The sequence below is a fragment of the Lynx rufus genome, unplaced genomic scaffold, assembly GCF_022079265.1.
Source record: "Lynx rufus isolate CCGP_SWC_20201006 ecotype Redwood Valley unplaced genomic scaffold, mLynRuf1.p SCAF_8, whole genome shotgun sequence".
NCBI lineage: Eukaryota > Metazoa > Chordata > Mammalia > Carnivora > Felidae > Lynx > Lynx rufus.
The window spans coordinates 105,506,816-105,526,090 of NW_025814896.1; the positions used below are offsets into that span (position 1 = coordinate 105,506,816).

Here is a 19,275-nt window from a genome sequence, read left to right on the forward strand (position 1 = left end):
ACACTAAAGGCAGGATCCTTCTACAAGTTACACTCCTGGAACTGTCTCCACTCGCATGCCTCTCCCTGTAAGTAAGTAATCATTCCCTGTGGTTTCAAAAGGAAGTGCAGCAACTTCTCCAAGTCCTAGCTCTAAAGAAGTCTATTCCTTTCCGCATCACGGCTGGGGTTCAGAAGCAGCTTTCTCTTCTGCAGCTAACCAGCAGCTGCAGAGAAGAGCTCAGGGTCTGAAGACAGGGACCGGGCTGGAGGTGTCTATTGCTCCTACCCTTGGGACCCTGGTGTGGAAGGTCTCAGGATTGGGGGAGGGTCTTAGGGGTGAAAATGCCTTGCATGGAGTAAGCACATGCAAGTCCCTTCTTTTCTTTTTATTTGATTACACACTTCATCGATTTCTCCTGCTTCTCTAAGAGGAAGGGAACAAACCAAATCAGGGAAACTGCAACAGAAAAATGACAGGGAGCCACTGGCATTTACATTCTTATTTGTAGTTTGTTTTGTTTTGCTTTTTAATTTTTTTTTTTCTAGAAAAAAAAAAAAAAAACACAACCAGGGGGATATATATGACAAACTATCAGTGTCAGGATGGCAGGGAAAAAGAGAAAGGCCAGAGGTATGGGGAACTAATAAAAAGTGGGTTCCAAATCACATGGAACGGTCCACAGGGTCATGTCTGGGTCCTCATGAGATGACTGGTCACTTTGGCATGCGTGTTTGGTGCCCGGTCTCTTGGTCTGCCTGCTTGGACACCCACGGTCTGAGAGAGCTGGCCACACCCTGGAGATCTGCCAAAGGCAAACTCGGACTTTACAGACAGACGTAAGACTTAATTTAGCTCCTTGGCTTTGTGCTCAGGTATCATACTGCGGTCTTTCTTGCCGAAAAGTCTGGAAGAGTGTGAGAGTCACCATGGGACACACGTTGGCACCACAGTGAACTCCAGGCAGCCGCTCACTCGTGCACAGACATGGTCTTCACCTCCCACACAGGCATCTGTCCAGATGTCCCCAGGACGACAGGCTGAAGAAGGACGAGACACAAGACAGTCCCTTTCTAGCCCCAACTCAACAGTGGTGTCCATTCTCCGGTCTTGTTTGGTCTGTTGCCCGTGAAAGGAAATTGGGATCCAATCTGCTTTTCAGCTCGGCATTGGACACTGATTCCAAAGAAGCCCGGCCATCTGGATCCACGCTGAAGATCTCTCACGTTTCTCCCACTTGTGCCCCAGATCTCAGGGCAGAGTTTCCAGCCAGACCCAAAGCTATGTGTGGCAAACAGGATAGCCAGAGTGATGGCTGGGCAAGGAAGAGCCAGCGGCACACTCCTAGACCAGACAGAGTACATTCGAGAAGAGAAGAGGGGCATGCAGCAAGCCGTTGCCCCAAGTCACAGTCCAGGGGACACACTGAGCCTGAAGGACACAGCCAGGTCCGTTAGTCTGACAGGGTGGTGTTGACACCTCACGCGATGGGACCCCACTGGTGGCGGTTCCTATGTGGAGAGTGGCGGGTTTCCTGCCCTACTGTGGCCCCTGTTCCTGCACGGAGGCCAGGTTACATCTCAGTGCCACAGTCCTGAGGAGCACCACGCTGGCCGGCCAGCCAGGCCACAGTCCTCAGCCCCTCGGGGGCTGCCAGGGCTCTGGGTTCCACAGGAAGGGCCCAGGGAGCCGGGTCACTGCAGGGGAGGGAGCAAGGGAAGAGGCTGCATTCTGCTGGGAGAGGTTCAGGGAGGAACTACCTGGGAGGAGTGGTGGCCCCAAACACTGCGGAGCCGAAAGGAATGGGATACGTGTCTGAAAAAACGACAAGTCTGGTCGCTAGTTTAAAAACAATATTGTTGCTGTTGGTTGGTTTTGCTTGATCCTTCTAAAACCACTCACGTTTTAAAAGGTGAAGGGGCTAGGGAGATTTGGCCCCCCTCACTCTGATCCTTTATGGGCACCAGGGGGGCCTCAGTCCCACGCCAGCTGCTGCTCTCTTTGCCTGGGCTCCAGTCACCCAAGCAAGGGCAGGGCGGGGAGAGCACTGGCTCTGCTTCCCGACAGCAATTCCTTCTTCCCATAAAACCAGAACACACGTAATGGGAAGTCCAAAGACTAAAGTGCAGAGAATTCCGTGGAGTGGACGGCCTGGTACTGGGGCCCTCCAAGAAGGAATGGGGGGGTGGGGTCAGTCCAGGGTTACAACTGTGGGACAAACACGGACTGTTATGAAGTTAGCCTGCAGGGCATAGCCCCCTTTCCCTTTGCACCTGCTGACACTTCTATCTGGGACTGTCCACTGTCAGCAGCATCCCAAGGAAAGTCCCAGTTTCGAAGATACGGCCCATGAAGGGAGAAAAGTCGTATGACCATCCCTGGTTGGTAATGACTAGTGACCGCGAAGGGACAGGAAGGTGACAAAAGGGGAAACAGTGCATTATATAAAATCTGCGAATCCCAGGTTTCGAGAGCAGGGATACATGAACAACCTTAAAGGCAGAGTCTCTCCTGGGAAGGTTTGGTGAAATGGTCAGGATCCTACCAGTGAGGCCTGCTGGGGACAGGAGCTCCTCTGGGGGTGAGAAGCGCCGCAGAGTGGGGAGGGGCTGCTGTGGCAGAAAGCCCTCGGCCGGCATTAGGGTGTGTAGGCCGGGGGCGGCTGGAATTGGTTGATAACCTCATACTCTGCTGGGTAGGGCTCGTTCTCCTCCATCTCGGAGAGCAGCTCTAGGGCCTGCTCCTCCTCCTCTGTGGGGTAGTGGCGCAGGAGGTTGGCTGCTGTGGCCAGGATCGAGGCTCCACCGGCTCCTGCCACCAGGTAGAAACTAACAGCAAAGGTGACATAGACCTGGGAGCCATGGTACTTCTTATGTTGCTGCTGCTGGGCCAGGATGAGTTCAGAAGCCCAGTAGGAAAAGCCGATGACGGTGGCACACTGCAGGACTGGGGGACAGAGCGACAGCATGGGAATTAGTAGGCACCCTGCAGCCAGGATGCTCAAAGAACCAACTGCAGCCTCTCCGCCCAAACCTCATTCTCAGAGAACCTGCCCGGCTCCAGACACTGCCATGGGGAGCTCTCTTGGCCAGGAAAATTCTCAGGCTGGGGCTGGGCCCAGATGCCCGACCCCTTCTTGGCCAGTCAGAGTCTCTGCGTCTCAAGAATTTGGAATTGGGATATCAGGCTGCTATAAGTCACTGTGTGTTTGAAAGGGATAGACCAGCTCATGCAGTTTGGGGGTGGAATCGGCACCACCACAAGTCAAATCAACACAGCAGCCCAGTCATGAGGGAGGACAGAGGCTGCACCTAATAGAGAAAGGTGGCATGCAGGGAAGCAGGAAGAGGAGAATGCGATGAGACCAGGTACTCCAGGGGAGATACAGTGAGACAACCCGGTTTCCTTCCCTGCTTGTGCCAGGCCCCGTGAACCCCAGCTGAGCTCCGACTCCAGTTCTTAGAGAGCACAGAGATTTCTTGTGGAATACGAACAATATTCCCTCTCCACAGCTGGGCCGAGTGGCTTTGTGGCCCTGGCAGGCATAAATGCGAACGAAAGAAACAAGCTGCTATTACAACTCCATGCTTTGTGAAAGGCTAAAGCTGAAATAAGAATCTGGAATGGTGTCTGTTCACAGAAGCCCCTAGGACCCCAACTGCAACTCCAGACGGGGTGCCTCCGCCCTGTGGCAGTTCCTTCCCCACCGTGAGCAGGCCCAAGCGTACCTGTAAGGATGTGGGCGAAGGCATAGCGACGGGTGATCTTCAGGGCTGGATGCTTGGGCCCAAAGACATCTAGGAGGAACGCAGAGAGACTACACAGGATGCCCAGGAAGCAGAAGGCGGCGATGACCCGCAGGAGCAGTACTGTCTGGGGATTCATGCAGAAGTCTGTAGGGGAAGAACCAGATCTTCAGGGCCCCAAGCAACACCCTGGTGCAGAAAGCCTCCCGCTGGGAGGCGTTTGTCCCCCTCTACCACAGTCCTGGGGAACCAGGGGAGTACTGGACCGAGCAGTCTTGGCTCCTGCTCCAGCTGGCCTCCACAGGAGATGGAACAGCAGACAGGAACCCTGGTCACTGCTCCCATGAGCCTCAGGTCCTTCTTCCCTTTCCAACAAAATCAGCCTGAGTGAAGGGCTCCACTTCCTCGTGCTTGCCACCCTCTGCTAACCATTTGTAAAGACCTTGACGATTAGCCTGACATGGTAACCCACTCTGCTAAAAGCGTGCTTTGGGCTGGCAGGAAAAGCCCACTGACTTCTGAGCTGAGACGGCCAAAGAGGCTAAGGCCAGAGGCCGATTAATGTTGATTGTCTATCTAGCCACTCATTCATTCCCTTGTTCAAAAAGAAGTTGAAGCAGTTTAGGAAAACAGAGAATTAAAAGAGTGCTAAATAAACCAGGAAAGATGGCAGACTAGTATGTCACATTTATTTTTGCTCCCTCCTTGCACGCTACTAAAACAAAAGAAAAAAATTTAAGGTATAAACCCACACAAAGAGGAAAGGGGCAAAACAAAATTCTGGAAATTAAAAGGAGTTAGAACTACTCAGAATGGACTTAACGCACTAGGTAAGCCCAAGTAGCCCACTAGATAAGCTTTTCCCAGATGGGGGAAAAGCTAAGAAGCAATTCGTTTATGCCACAAAAGCCTAACAGACTCAGAAACTGACAGCCCCTGACACCTTCTAAAATGAGGGCAAAGCCATTGAGGGGTGCATGCTCTACCCAAACGAGGGAGTGAACCAAGAAAAAGGAAGATGCTGAAATAAGAGCCCCAACACTCAGAGTCCCCAGGGTCATGGAGAAGGGAGGTCCCAGGATGACAACCATCACCAGACACAAACAGCAAAGTTCTAGGACTTTAGAAACTTCTTTAAAAAAAAAAAAATCATCGGGGCGCCTGGGTGGCTCAGTCGGTTAAGCGTCCGACTTCGGCTCAGGTCATGATCTCGCGGTCTGTGGGTTCGAGCCCCACGTCGGGCTCTGTGCTGACAGCCCGGAGCCTGGAGCCTGTTTCAGATTCTGTGTCTCCCTCGCTCTGACCCTCCCCTGTTCATGCTCTGTCTCTCTCTGTCTCAAAAATAAATAAACGTTAAAAAAAAAATTAAAAAAAATCATCTAGACAACACTTCCATTTTATATCTATGCAAACTACTAGAGCTCCCAGAATCACATAGAATAAAGGCCCATCCAAGAAGAAACCATTTTAGGCTTTGGTAGAAAGAAATGGGCCTTCACTAACTCTCCCCCTTCTATTCTAACCATGGGCAAATTCTTCTTTCATTTAGGCCATGGGTCACCAACTGATTTAGGGCAATTTGGAAAGGGCCGGCAGGACTTAGACTATAGGCTTCTTTCCTGAGTCTTGATCTGAGGCTGACGCTGACAGGCTGTGGGATGATGGTCATCAATCTAGTTCACATGAAAATCGCAAGGGTGCTGGCTGAGAGCATGTTCCCAGGCCCCAGAGATTCTGAGCTCTCAGCCTGAAGCAGGGCCTAGGGATCTGGATTTTAGCAAGCAGCCCAGGTAATTCCCAGGCAGGTGGGCCAGGCCTTACATTCCAAGAAACACTGACCCCAGACCTATGACGGAAAGTGGACTGCTGAAGAATAGTCCAGGAACCTGGAGAGACGACCTGAACCCCACAAGACGGGCTCAAACCAACAGACACTGGCATCACTGGATCTTGGGCAGAGGGTCTGGCCTCCCACCCCGAAGAACCAGACCAAGAGGCTCTGGGCCTTTGTGACAGCATGCATTCCCTGCCTCAGGCTCAGAATTCACCCGGCAGATGTTGGCTGAGCTCACACAGGACTCCTATGCCTCCATCTGGCTGCAGATCATTCATTAAGCTGCCCCAGAGCTTTCTGCCGCTCTCTTGTCAGCTGACCATCTGTTTTGGGTCCAATCATCCAGCCTGGGAAACCGTCTGCTGCTAAGAGGCTTGCCTATGAATGAGCTCTGCCAGCAACCAGGACCAGCCTTCGCTTAACCCAGCCCTGCATCGCCTAAGACAGCGCTATGGCCTGAAGGAGTCTAGAAACCCACAGGCCTCACTGAAAGAAAAGCTCCTGGAGGCAGGAGGCTGTCTCCTGCCTTTGCTTGAATATTGTTAAAAGCTCTCTGAGACAGTTCTTCTTGGGCTCCACATGGCACATAGCAGGGACGGGACAGGACGGGACAAAAGTGTTCTTCTAGTGCTTCCAAGAATAACCTGAGAGCGGCAGGGTGTAAGGGCTTACATCACACTCGGCGCTGCAGCAGGCTGTGTTCTGATTTCAGCAGCATTACTCAATGTGGCCAGACACTCTGAGTGGTGCTTTAATTGTGGTTCTTAAAAATCAACTAGGGGCACCTGGGTGGCTCGGTTGATTAAGCATCTGACTTCTGCTCAGGTCATGATCTCATGGTTCCTGTGTTTGAGCCCCACATGGGGCTCCACACGGAGAGTATGGAGCCTGCTTGGGGTTCTTTCTTTCTTTCTCTCTCTCTCTCTCTCTCTCTCTCTCTCTCTCTCTCTCTCTCTCTCTCTCTCTCTCTCTCTCTCTCCCCCCCCCCCCCACTTGCACTTTCTATCAAAATAAATAAATAAATAAACAAACCAAATTTCGGAGTGCCTGGGTGGCTCAGTTGGTTGAACATCTGACTCTTGATCTAGGCTCAGGTCAAGGTCTTGAGGTTTCTGAGTTCAGGCCCCACATCAGGCTCTGTGCGAAAAGCACTGAGCCTGCCTGAGATTCTGTCTCCCTCTCTCTCTGCCCCTCCCCTACTCACACACATGCACGCACATGTGCACGCGTGCTCTCTCTCTCTCAAAAATAAACTTAAAAAAAAAATCAACTAAATTTTAACAATTAGTTTTAACTGAAAAAAAGTAATACATCAGTGCTTCAGACACTTTCTTTGGCTGCATAGGGAGTACAGGATGTCCGTTTTATTACCATCCTTAAAAATGTACATTTATTATATATACTCCTATATGTCTTATGTTTCATAATACACTTATTTCAATAATAACGAAGACTTGCACATGATAAAAAGCTTCAGAGAGGACGTCCCTCCCCTTCCAAATGCCCAACTGCCCCACCCAAGAGACAAATATTATTGGTGGTTTCTTGTGTACCCCTCCAGGAGTAGCCTGTGTGCACAGATGGGTCATACATTATTTTAGTTGGGGCACCTGGCTGGCTTGATCAGTAGAGCATGTTACTCTTGATCTTGGGGTTGTGAATGCAAGCCCCACATTGGGTGTAGAGCCTACTTTAAAAAAAAAAAAAAAAAAGGTGCTACTTTAGGTAAGCCTCAGTCCACACTGGGGGATTCATCATACAGCTCAGATGAGGAATCGGAGGCTCCAGGAGGTCAAGGGACTTCCTCCAGGTCACACAGCACAGTTAAGACTCCAAACCCGCATCAGCCTCCCTTGCATCATGAGGCTTGGAATCACCAAGCACCAGACTTAGCCGTTTCATTCTTTCCTAATGGAAGTAATCAATCAAATCCTAAAGAGCGGTATTTGAACGAAGGGTCAAAAGTTAATACGAATGCTGTCAGAGCCATCCTCAGAGCCAGTGGCTGCTGAGCTCACTAACAGAACAGCTGGAAGCATGAAAGCTCTTCTAGGCAAGAAAGGTTTGGGTCATTGAGCCATGAGAAGTGGGAATTACTGGGCAAAACCTGCTCGGTGTGGTCTGGGCTTCTGCAGCCATCGGTCTGGCTCTTGAAAGCAGTGGGGACGCCAGAAAGGCACCGAATCCTAGACCGACCACAGACTCTGTGTTACCTTGAGCAAGTCACTTAACTGCCCTGCTCTCTCATCTAGCAAATGAAAGCAGTGACACCTGCTCCCTCTATGAAGGGGTGTGCTGAAAGAGTCAACTCACACCATGCCAGGAATGGGCCTGTACGGACTGCCACTGGCCCACTCTCTCGGCACTGGGGCTGTTATGGCTGGGCCACAGCTGTGTCATCCCCGGCGTGCCTTTCCTCCTTCCACTGGTACTTCCTCCTCTGCACATGTCAGCCAGTGTGGGCCAGGGAAAGAGCCGACTAAAGCCAGACTGAGAATCTGCCCACAAGAGTGATAATGTGGTAGAGAGAAAGAGCTTTTGACCCAAAATTCAAATGAGTTTTGTTTCAACATGACTGCCTGTGAGTAAACCCTCAGGCGTGGTGGGGAAGCGAAATATAAACTTCCCTTGTAGGGGCGCCTGGGTGGCTTAGTCGGTTGGGCGTCCGACTTTGGCTCAGGTCATGATCTCATGGTTTGTGGGTTCGAGCCCTGCGTTGGGCTCTGCTGACAGCTCAGAGCCTGGAGCCTGCTTTGGATTTGTGTATCTCCCTCGTTCTCTGCCCCTCCCCAGCTTGCACTCTGTGTGTGTCTCTCTCTCAAAAATAAATAAATAAAGAAGTAAATAAACATTAAAAAGTGTTTTAAAAAATAAAATAAACTTCCCTTGGAGTGATGTTTACAGATACCCCAGGAGTCTGCCTCATATCCCAAGAAGTCTTTCATCAGAGAGTCTCCGAGCACACAGAAAAGCCAGGCAGAGTTATTGCAGACATGCTTAGAACTCAGCTCAGACTCTCCCAGGGTGAGGATCTCAATGTCTGTTTCTCTCCTCCCCTGCCAGACATCAGTATGGCAGGAAGGGCAACGAATATCCACTCCCTTGAGGGTTGCTAAAGGGAAAAAAAAAAAAAAATCCCCAAATGTTATGTATGTATTATTTTTTTCTTTTATTTTTTAACGTTTATTTATTTTTGAGAGAGAGAGAGACAGAGCATGAACGGGGGAGGGGCAGAGAGAGAGGGAGACACAGAACCGGAAGCAGGCTCCAGGCTCTGAGCCATCAGCCCAGAGCCTGACGCGGGGCTCAAACTCACGGAACGTGAGATCATGACCTGAGCTGAAGTCAGACGCTTAACCGACTGCGCCACCCAGGCGCCCCAAGTATTATTTTATTTGTGGAGAGAAATGGCATATGGGGCAGGGTCCTAATTTTAAATTCAAACCAGTGGTACAGTCTACTACACTCTAGTAAGTCAGAGAACACATCCTCTTCTCCAGTTGTGTTTATTTTGGTAATTATTGCTGACTGTCCCCTCCAGTCACCAGGGAAGAAGGCAGCTGCTGTGTAATAGGATCCCAAGGAACTGACTTTGCCCAAGGTCACTGGTGAGTCACCGGGCTGGATTTGTTTTGAAGGCCCTGGCTCTTCCTGTCTACCTGCCCATTGCTCTCACCCCCTCCTCCTGCAGGCAGGAGGGTTAAAGTGGCTTCTGGACAGTTCCCTTCTTCTGTCTCATCCTCCATCCCTTCGCCCCTCACTGGAGTCCCAGCGAGTCAGAGGCACTTCCCCATTGCCCCAATCCTTCTCAGAGTTCATCTATCCCACCTGCACAGCTCACTGTGACTTTTTAGCTTCCAGACAGGCTTCTGACACAGGACTCCAACAGGGCCCTCTAGTGCCTGGCTGGGTATTACCACAGATACTAAAGGTTCTAGCTGAGCTGCCCCTGGGGACAGGCCCGGCAGGCATTGAAAGTGCCAGCTGCGTTAGTCACCACTCAGCAGGCACACTGGCCCTCCCTGGAAGGGCCTTGATCTTCGTGGCTTGTTGTCAACTGTGATTCATTGACTTCAAATCCCAAACTTCCTCATTCTCCAAAGATGCTTCCTGAAGCTGTGAGCTGCCCTTTGCTGGCCACGCTTGATAGCAGGGACTGGGGCTCAGAAGGAACAATTATCTGGGGCTCTGCTGCCTGGGGCCACTAGCAGTCTGAGCATATCTATGGACCTGGGCCCAGGGTGAAGAGCTGTGTGAGAAGCAGGCACCCCCTGGAGAGTGGAAGAATTCAGGACCAAATCTTTTGAGCCAGCCAGCATTTGCCAAAGCCTTCTGGGGCTCTGCAAGTGACAGCAAGAGGGTGAGTGGCTTTGCCTCAGGATCACCAACTTGAGCTGGAATGCTGAGGCCACGAGGGATAAGAAGCACAGCTTTGGCTGGGCTTGTGAGAAAAACTCTACTAGAATGGGGAGATAACAAGCCTTGGACAGCTCCAATAGAAGGAAAAAGAAACCTAGAGTGCGCAAAGTACGGTGCTATGAGTGGAGGTCCACCACCACCTGAGCCTGAGACCTTTGTGAAGTGAGGTTAGGACGTTAGGACAGTACTTACCAAAGAAAGATATTCGGAAGAAACTAAAGCCAGACATGGAGTGTGCTTAGCACAACGCCTGGGACTCAAGAAGGGGGGCTGAGAAACAGGAAGGCACTGCTCCAAAGCCTGCCGGCCCCATCTACTCCCCTTCACCTGCAAAGACCTGGGAGGGCCTGTTCTCCCTCTGGTAGCAACTATAGGCATCAGATCTGTGCCCCGCAGCTCTGCTCCCTCCTGAGATACGGAATATCCCAGGCTTTCATGCTAGGACGTGGGTTAGGCCCTAAGGATCAACATAATTGCACAGGAAAGCCCATGCCTAAAGGCCCACGGGGTACCAAAAACCCAACAGGTACAGAGAAAAGGAAGAAGAGAAGCCATCAGGGACCTCTTGATTCCTTGCCTTGTTCTCTGAGAGTTCATGAGGTACCACTGGCACCTTCCTTATTAATGGACGCCCACATGTTCCTAGCTTGCAATGGCCAACAAGGTGGCCACGGAAAAGTAGGTTGAAACTATCCATGGGGTAAGATCGCTAAATGCATGAGTAAATGTAATGTAAAGATTAAGGCAACATGCTTTATAAAAGACCAAATCTGGCTTGAAAACTACTTAGAAAGGGTAAATATATACGTCAACAAAAGAGAACCTGCATCAAGAATTTGTTTTTATTTTTTAAATGCCTTTGACAAGGATGCACACCAACGTGGAACACTCATGAGATCATTCTCTATGACACACAAGTAAAACAAAGGTGAAGAAACATAGGAGACAGCATCATTTTATACTGGACTCGACAGATGTCAGCAGGCTGAGCTCTGCCCCCAGTTGTGTGACCCTGGAGAGATCATTTCACTTCTCTCAGACACAGCTTGCTGGGCCTCTGAAATAAGGACATGGGACCAGAGTGCCTCTCCCTCCATCACACAGATTCTGTGAGCCTCTCCAGGAATGATTTGAAAGGGGGGAAGCACCACGAACTCTCTCCCAGTTTGCAGGGGACAGGTTACACTGGAACAGCAGATGATCAGTGGCAAAGATCTAGATGAAGTAATGGAAAGGCAGCAGCTGTGCTCCAAGGTAGGTAGTGTGCTGAGGGTAAAACCATCCAGGCTCTACTCAAGCTGGATGGCTTTTCTGCCACCAGCTACACGCCAGAGAAAAAGCTGCACGTCACGAGGCCTCCATCATGTGTATAACTTGGGTCTCAGTGAGCCCAACCAGCAAATTTCATCACGGTGAAATGTAGAAGTAAACAAGAAACCCCCATCCTGTTCTCTACAAAACTATCCTAAAACATCGAAAACTCCAGAGAGATTCAAAACAGCAAGAGAACTCTTAGAGAAAGACAACATTAGGCTCTAAGGATAGGGTTTTTCAGACTAGGCCTGCAGAAGTGGCATATAATCCAAAGCACAGGAGAGAATTTGACCTTTTCACTAAATCCCAGTGCCTGAATCCTTAAAGAGGCAACGTGGAGATAGCTAATGCTTCCGATACATAGGGAAGTAAACATCTGGAATGCATCACAGATGGGGGTGGCCCAGGGAGAAAATATGAAGACCTTCATAAACGGTTCAAAAGACCTTGGAGGTAATGAACTGTGCTGTTACTAAGGGCTTTTGGGGATTCTCTGACCATTTTGGGGGTAGAAGCCAGGCAAGTGCAATCCTGCTTCCCACCACACAGCCTTTACTTTCATTACTGGGAGACAGGGCTGGGCAGGATAACCTATGAGGCTCCCTGGGACAGCCCCCTCCCCCCCACACACCCACACCCACCTCCGGAAATTTTGGTCTCCCCTGTGCCCAAGTAAAGAGAACAGTCCCTTTCTCCTCTCCTGGCCACCGGGCTAGGAAGCATGATGAAGAACAAAGCAATCTTACTTCACTCGAGCCCACCCGCTTGTCAAGGTTCCAAGAGACAAATTCCGATTGTTTTACCGAGGGGGCAATGGAACTGACTTCTGGTTATCGAAAATGCCATAAACTCCCTTTTTCTCTAGCAAAAACCCAGTTATGATACAACTCTAAAATATCTATTGAAATCTGGCCACACTAAAAGTTCCTCTTCCTCCCTCCATCTGGCTGCCCCCAAAGAAACCTTCCTATATTCCGTAGGTTCCTCATAAAGGGGCAGCTAATTGTGATGCCTAGCACCCTTATCAGTTCTCGATATACAGCGCCCTTCCTTAGGCAGAATCCTAAAATAACAGCAGTCCAGATTAGCACGGCGTAAGAAGTAGGTGCCTGGCTGAATAACATCAGAATTAATGAGGGGCCAGACCCCAAACAGAGCCACCTGGTGGGCATGTACACCAGGCAAGAATGGGGGTGTTTTCTTAAAGCCAAGTGCCTGCCCCTGGCTATCTCTGCTCCAGCCCGCACCGCATTCTGTTCTCCACCAAGGAGGTCCCTATCGCTCAGAAAGAAGAGGGCCGGCGCGCAGCGCCCTCACCTTTCAGCAGGTCCGGGTGCACGTAGCCCAGCACGTCGGAGACCCCCAGCTCCTGACGAGAACAGGTGCCACCGTGGATGTGCAGCCAGGCAGGCTCCGCGAGGGCAGTGCACAGCGCCGTGATGGACAGGGCACCCGGCAGAGCCGAGGCCAGACTACGCTCCGGCTGCTTGGGCAGAGCGCTGCCTCCAGGGCTCCTCCGCCGGCGCCCGCCGGGCAGCCCTGCGCCTCCGGGGGCGTACATGCCCGGGGCCGCCCGCCGTCGCTCCGCGGTCGCTGCTGTTCGCCGCGGACCTCCGCAGGGCGCGCTGAGCCTGCCTGTCCCGGAGAGGAGAGCAAGGCACTGGGTTCACAGAAGGGGGGGCTGGCGCAGCGCCGTCAGGGCCCACACTCGAGAATAGGGGGTGGGACCTGGGGCCAACCATAGACAGGAGGGCTGCAGGGAGTCGGGGGGCGGGGACAGGGTCCCTGGAATGGGGCTGCGAAGGTGAGGAATAGGGACCCGGAGAGGGATGAGGGCCGGCCAGGTCTGGGCAGGCCAGAGTAGAGGCGCTAGTATCTGCTACTGATGAGAGAAAGATCCGGGGTCTCGGCCAGAGAGTGCCGAGGGGTAGAGGACCGGGCTGGGCCGCGGGGATCGGGGACCCGGGATCTGGAAACAGTCCTCTCGGGGTGCGACCTGTGGCCAGAAAGGAGCCTCCCCTACACCGACTCCTGTTCCTCACCGGTCAGCAGGCCTCAGGGACGGTATGGCGCCGCTCAGTTCTGTCAGGGGCTCCGCAGCTGCCGGGGGCCGAGCGATCTCAGGCCCCAAGCCCGCAACGCCCGGACCGACCCGGGCCCGATCCACTTCCGGCTTCCTCCACCTCTGCCTCCGCCTCCTCCGGCTCCCCGCCCCGTCCCCCGCGCGCGTCACAGCCCGGGCGCGCCGCCGGCTCCCTGCGCAGGGCCTCACGGGACTGGTAGTTCGAGACTGTCCCGCGGTGCTTTCCTCCTGGGGTGGGGGGAAATTGACTACAACTCCCAGAGGGCAGCACGGCCGCAGCAGCGGGCACTTCAGTTCCCAGGAAGACCCGGGCCTTCGGGCGGAAGTGGCGGGACCCGAAGGCCTTGGAAGGCCGGAGTGGGCGTCGCGGGGGTTTGCACCAACTGACTCGTAATCGGCGCTCCTGCATCTGCCCACCTCCTCCGCACCCTGCTCCGGGTCGTCATGAAGGACTCGCTGGTGCTGCTGGCCCGCGTCCCGGCACACCCGGACTCCCGCTGCTGGTTCTTGGCCTGGAACCCCGCGGGAACCTTGCTGGCGTCGTGCGGTGGTGACCGTAGAGTCCGCATCTGGGGAACAGAAGGTCTGTCCCGGCCTCGCTGCGCGACCCTTGCTGCCGTGGGTTCCGCGTGCGCGTAGTGTGGGTGCCGGGCTTAGGGAGTGCGCAGCCTTTGGGGCAATCCGACCCTGAATGGGGTTACAGGCTAAAGGGGAGGAGGGAGAGGCCGCCTTCAAGTTGGCCACTCTGGGAAAGACTTTTTGGGCAAAGGAGTCGGCAAGTATTGGAAGCAAAAACGTCAGTAGGCTGGAACTGTCGAGGGGATTGTGATAATTGCTGAGGCCGGAAAGGGAGAAGAGAAGGGTGGTAGGAATGTATCGTGCAGAGTAATTTGCGACACAGGGGTGAAGTTTAAATTTTATTCTGAGAGCATTTGGGAGCCATTGACAGTTTTAAATCAGGAAGGTGACTCCTCAGATTTGTTTTATAAGGATGCCTCCAAAGGAAGTAGAGGAAGTTACAGCTTTCTGAAAGCACGTTTTTAATATGCCTGTTGAGCCCAGCATGGCTCCCGCACTAGCCCCTATTATCTAACGGCATTGATAGTGCTTCTGCACGTTCTAGTGCACCCAGCTCCAGAGACTGACCTGTCCTCTGCTTTTAGGTGACAGCTGGATCTGCAAATCTGTCCTTTCCGAAGGCCACCAGCGCACTGTGCGGAAGGTGGCCTGGTCTCCCTGTGGCAATTACCTAGCCTCTGCCAGTTTCGATGCTACCACGTGCATTTGGAAAAAGAACCAGGATGACTTTGAGGTAACCAGGCTGGATGGGAGCAGGATTGTTGCCTTTTTGCTCCCTAGGGCTGTTTCGGGAACCTGAGCCAACCTGGACTAGCTGGGCTATACCCATGTGAAGAACCCCAGGGGTCTCAGCTGTTTGATTCTTGTCTCTCTTCCCTTTTCACAGTGTGTAACGACTCTGGAGGGCCATGAAAATGAGGTCAAGTCAGTGGCGTGGGCTCCTTCTGGCAACCTCCTTGCCACCTGCAGCCGAGATAAGAGTGTGTGGGTCTGGGAAGGTGAGTCTAGGTCCTTCCAGACGCAATTGCAAGCCAGTGAACAGACTCTATATCCCTGACAGGGTCAGCTGGCGGGCTCCTTTTTTTCTCCCCCTCCCACAGTTGATGAAGAAGATGAGTATGAATGTGTCAGTGTCCTCAACTCTCATACACAGGATGTCAAGCATGTGGTTTGGCACCCAAGCCAAGAGGTAAGTGTGAGGTGAGCTATCTCGTTGGGAAGAAATTTTGGTGTGGAGTGTTATGCCCAGCCTTCCTTTCCTCTTCAGCCTCAACCTGGCTTTTATGGGGGATCTCTATCTGTGGCTAAAAGTATTTTTAATCCCTTTATAGAGACAGATCCCTGGGACTGTCCTAGCTGGGAGAGATCTTGGAAATAGGCACTTCCTGAGCCACAGAGACAAGTGCTGTGTTCCCTCTCTCCCCCACACCCCCAGCTGTTAGCCTCTGCCAGCTATGATGACACAGTGAAGCTCTACCGGGAGGAGGAGGATGATTGGGTATGCTACGCCACCCTTGAAGGCCATGAATCCACGGTGTGGAGCTTAGCCTTTGACCCCAGTGGCCAGCGCCTGGCGTCTTGCAGTGATGACCGTACTGTGCGTATCTGGCGCCAGTATCTACCAAACAACGAGCAAGGTGAGGGGCCAGAGAGCTAAAGGAGACTCCTCTTTCGTGCGGTTTATAGTCTACTAAGGGTCTGAGACATATAGATGAGTCACAGCAAATTGGGGTAGAAAGGGCATGTGCCACGAGAGGGCTCCCAAGTGAGTACTGGCAGAATCAGGGAAGACTGTGGAAGAGGAGCCATTTCATCTGAATTTGAAAGTGTACAGGATTTTAACACGAGGAATTTAGCATGAGAATTCTGGGTGAATACAGAACAACATGAGCAAAGGCATTGAAGGCGTAAAAGCCTAGATTTATGTCAGGAACCCTGATTCCTTTAGTTGGAGGATAGGGTGTAAAGGATTCTGGGAGAAATAAGGCGGGTTGGGTGGCTGGTTGGTGGCCTTAAAAGACAGGCCAACTAGTCAGACATAGTCCGTAGCAAAAAGTTTTTAAAAAACAGGACATTTCCTTCTCAGCATTCTGGAAAAACCCCTGTCTGGCCACAGTATGTAAGGCAGATCAGTAAGGATGGGGACAGAGGAACGAAAATGAGGTCACAGATTGAAGGTGGGGGTAAGGGAGGGCAGACAGGATCTCCTCCCCTGAGATGCCCGGGACACAGACATGTCTTAGGCTCAAGAGAAGTCTGTTGTGCAGGGGTGGCATGCAGCGGCTCTGACCCCAGCTGGAAATGTATCTGCACTTTGTCAGGCTTCCACTCCAGGACCATTTACGACGTTGCTTGGTAAGACCTCCATCCCCACATCCGCCCATTTGGAGAGATTTTAGAGAAGTCAAGACCCCGTGCGTCTCTCTACCACCTTTGAGAGTACATGGAAATGGAGAGCAGCCACTTTCATTTATTCAAATCGGGCAGACCATCTAGCTCAGAGCTGGCTGGCCTGAGGTTCACAGGAGCGGGGAACAGACTTACAGACCCAGGCCTATACCTATGTTAACATCTAGGCTGTGAGGGCAGCACCAGCCTTGTGGTAGGGGTGGGTATGGGGGGTGGTCACGGCATCATACCATCCAGAAATATTTATTCTTGATATTGGGACTCATGGCTGGGGTTTTTATGGTTGGTAACACTGACTCTACCCTTATGGAGTCTAGAAAAGCCATACCATTCATCTAGGAGAGTCCGTCAGAGGGAAGTTCTGGCCGTAACTATCTGTAGGAAAAAATCCTAAGCAATGAAAATAGTTGATGAGCATCTAAGCTTTATTTATATTAGCAAACGTTTGGGAATAACGAAAGTGACCTTAAATAAAGTATGGTGAAGTTCAGTGGCCTAGTACTGTTCAAAAAAAATGGTTAAGAATAGCTCACGACAAGGGAAACTGCTTAGGCTAAGTGAAGAAAATGCAGCTCAGAATTGTGGAGTTTTGGGGTTGACCGGGGAAACCCAACCTAGATGGCAGCACTTGAATTCAGGGGGGACAGATTTGTGGCTGTGGTTAGTTAGGGAAGCTTTTCAATAATAGGCGTTTACCTGAGGCCTGCAGTTCGGGAAGAGCTGGCCAAGGACTGTAGAACCAATCTCTTGTGCCTAATTTGCCAGGGTGGGGATGGAGGAGCCACTTGCATACTCGCTGATGCACATGTTCCTCCCAGGTGTCAGCTGACAGGGGCCCTGGCCACAGCCTGTGGGGATGATGCCATCCGTGTGTTTGAGGAGGATCCCAGCTCAGATCCACAGCAGCCCACCTTCTCCCTGACAGCCCACTTGCCTCAGGCCCACTCCCAGGATGTCAATTGTGTGGCCTGGAACCCTAAGGAGCAGGGGCTCCTGGCCTCCTGCAGTGACGACGGGGAGGTGGCCTTCTGGAAGTATCAGCGACCAGAAGGCATCTGAGCTACCTTGACCTTGGAGAGCTACCTTGACCTTGGACAGAATCATGGCTTCCCAAAAAATGCCATAAGACTTTCCCAGCCCCAAGAGGACCTAGAAAAGCATCCTTGACCTTCGCTTAACTTGGCTCTCTTCCATTCACACTTGGGTAGAAGTACAGAGTCACAGAACTGCTCACTCTCCCCATCCTTTGACATGGGACCCTTGGTAAAGAGCTACAGAACATCCGGTGCATTGTGGTCATGCCACAGATCTTGCTTGCTTGAGGGCAGTGTTAAGTTTTGGGGGATGAATATAGTATTTATAATCACCTTATCTCTATGTAGAAAGGATGCCTCTTAGGCCTTTCAGAAATTGGAAGCTTTGTAGAAATAGGTCGAGTCCCAAGTCCAATTTTATAAGGACATTCACAATTTAAAAGAATTCCATGGTGAGTCCTTTTTTGAAATTGGGCCTGCCTTCCTGATTTCTGGATAATCCTTACAGATAAGATGTTCAAATCAAGGTTGAAGGAAACTTTTTAACGTAGGCTGGTTTAGAGTAAGATACACTTCTGCTTTCCCTTAGAAACCCTCGTGTATCTTCTGTGCCATATGCTGTGGTGGCAACTGAAAATGCTGAAAAATAAATGAAGACATGAACACTAAAAGTTATTATTGGCTAGGCTGTACATTCTCAGTGGGGCTAAAAATTAGTTTCTGAAAATTTTAGCCAAAAAAATCTAAGAGACCGTTTGTGACCCTCTAAAGGGCCACCAGTTATTAAATTTTCATGGTGGGGGCAAGTAGGAAAAAGATGGCTAATGAGGCTCATTAGAGGCATAATGAAAAAAGGTAGAGAATCACTCCATAGGCAATCAGTTCTTCAGTGTCACCCAAGTTGTCTTCTGCAAGTCACTTCCAAATGGGTTTTGACTTGAGGACCATCCTCAGAGCTACAGCCTTCGCCTGATTTTTTACACGATGAAAATTACGACCTTAGACTTTGAAAACACACCTGAGGCAACACCTAGCACAATAGCTCTCAGAGTGTGGTCCCAAGAGCCTTTCAGGAGATCTGAGAGGTCAGCTGTTGGCACCTTGGCAGGAATCAAGGCAGTGGCAGCCAACACCAGTGGTCATGGTCTTCAGCCGCCTTGCTCTCCTGGTAAAAAAAATACTGGTAACCTCACTTAGAAATATCCTGGATAGAACCAATAAAAAGTTTGTTAAATCTTGACCCCTAAGAATGAGCTAATATTCTGACAGTGGAAAGCATGATAAAGCCATTCTGTACACTGAAGGCGGTCTCGACAAAAAGTTGTACAGTTGAGGTACAAGCTGATTTAGGTCTTCATGGCATACCATTTTTACTTCAACTAGCAAATTGTTATTTAGAACTGGCTATTTGGCAGACATCTGCTGGGAAACAGATGGAATGAGACTTTCACTTCAAGGGAAACTGACAGTGTTCCCAGTGAAAAAATAGAGCTCTCAAGCAAAAATTAGACTTGTATTGCCACCATGAACTTGACATCTTCCCAACACTTAAGACTTTTCTGATGAGATTGGTGGTACTAACAGATGTGATTTGTATGATGAAACGGGTCATTTGGAAGATTTGCCTAAATCCATGAACCAACATTTTTCAAATGAGTAAGGCGCGATGTCACGAAATCATTCGTGGGTAAGAGATTCATTCAAAGCGGGTTTTAACAATAGAGGACAAAAAGTTTATTACCGATGAGGTTTCAGATTCCACATTGCCTTTAAAAAACTATCACTTGCAGAGTCTCGCTGTAGTATCTAGTAGCCGATCGCCTGAAAGGCTTGAAAAGCCCCTCCCTTTTCTGACTTTATGTCTGTATAAAATCAGCT

General features: G+C 51.1%; 2 protein-coding genes across 2 annotated transcripts; one reads left to right on the forward strand and one right to left on the reverse strand.

Annotated features, from left to right (window-relative positions):
• Positions 1 to 352: 352 nt before the first annotated feature.
• TMEM127 (transmembrane protein 127) lies at positions 353 to 13,482 on the reverse strand. The gene is made up of 4 exons (XM_047067477.1): positions 13,335 to 13,482; positions 12,610 to 12,927; positions 3,708 to 3,872; positions 353 to 2,925 (listed from the first exon to the last, which is right to left on the reverse strand). The coding sequence occupies exons 2-4, from the start codon at positions 12,851 to 12,853 to the stop codon at positions 2,618 to 2,620; spliced, it is 717 nt and encodes a 238-aa protein (XP_046923433.1). The 5' UTR covers positions 12,854 to 12,927; positions 13,335 to 13,482; the 3' UTR covers positions 353 to 2,617.
• Positions 13,483 to 13,671: 189 nt separating this feature from the next.
• Positions 13,672 to 19,078, forward strand: CIAO1 (cytosolic iron-sulfur assembly component 1). Its single transcript, XM_047067609.1, has 7 exons — positions 13,672 to 13,958; positions 14,539 to 14,687; positions 14,841 to 14,952; positions 15,055 to 15,143; positions 15,390 to 15,591; positions 16,222 to 16,309; positions 17,182 to 19,078. The coding sequence occupies exons 1-7, from the start codon at positions 13,820 to 13,822 to the stop codon at positions 17,420 to 17,422; spliced, it is 1,020 nt and encodes a 339-aa protein (XP_046923565.1). The 5' UTR covers positions 13,672 to 13,819; the 3' UTR covers positions 17,423 to 19,078.
• The last annotated feature ends 197 nt before the right edge of the window (positions 19,079 to 19,275 follow it).

Excerpts from the sequence above, each read along its gene's own strand:
- TMEM127 (XM_047067477.1), bottom strand. The coding sequence starts at position 12,853 with ATGTACGCCCCCGGAGGCGCAGGGCTGCCCGGCGGGCGCCGGCGGAGG. Across the intron at positions 3,873-12,609 it reads GCACCCGGACCTGCTGAAAG|ACTTCTGCATGAATCCCCAG; the intron begins GTGAGGGCGCTG and ends CTTCCCCTACAG. Across the intron at positions 2,926-3,707 it reads CTTCGCCCACATCCTTACAG|TCCTGCAGTGTGCCACCGTC; the intron begins GTACGCTTGGGC and ends TCTGTCCCCCAG.
- CIAO1 (XM_047067609.1), top strand. The coding sequence starts at position 13,820 with ATGAAGGACTCGCTGGTGCTGCTGGCCCGCGTCCCGGCACACCCGGAC. Across the intron at positions 14,688-14,840 it reads AGAACCAGGATGACTTTGAG|TGTGTAACGACTCTGGAGGG; the intron begins GTAACCAGGCTG and ends CCCTTTTCACAG. Across the intron at positions 14,953-15,054 it reads GAGTGTGTGGGTCTGGGAAG|TTGATGAAGAAGATGAGTAT; the intron begins GTGAGTCTAGGT and ends CCCCTCCCACAG.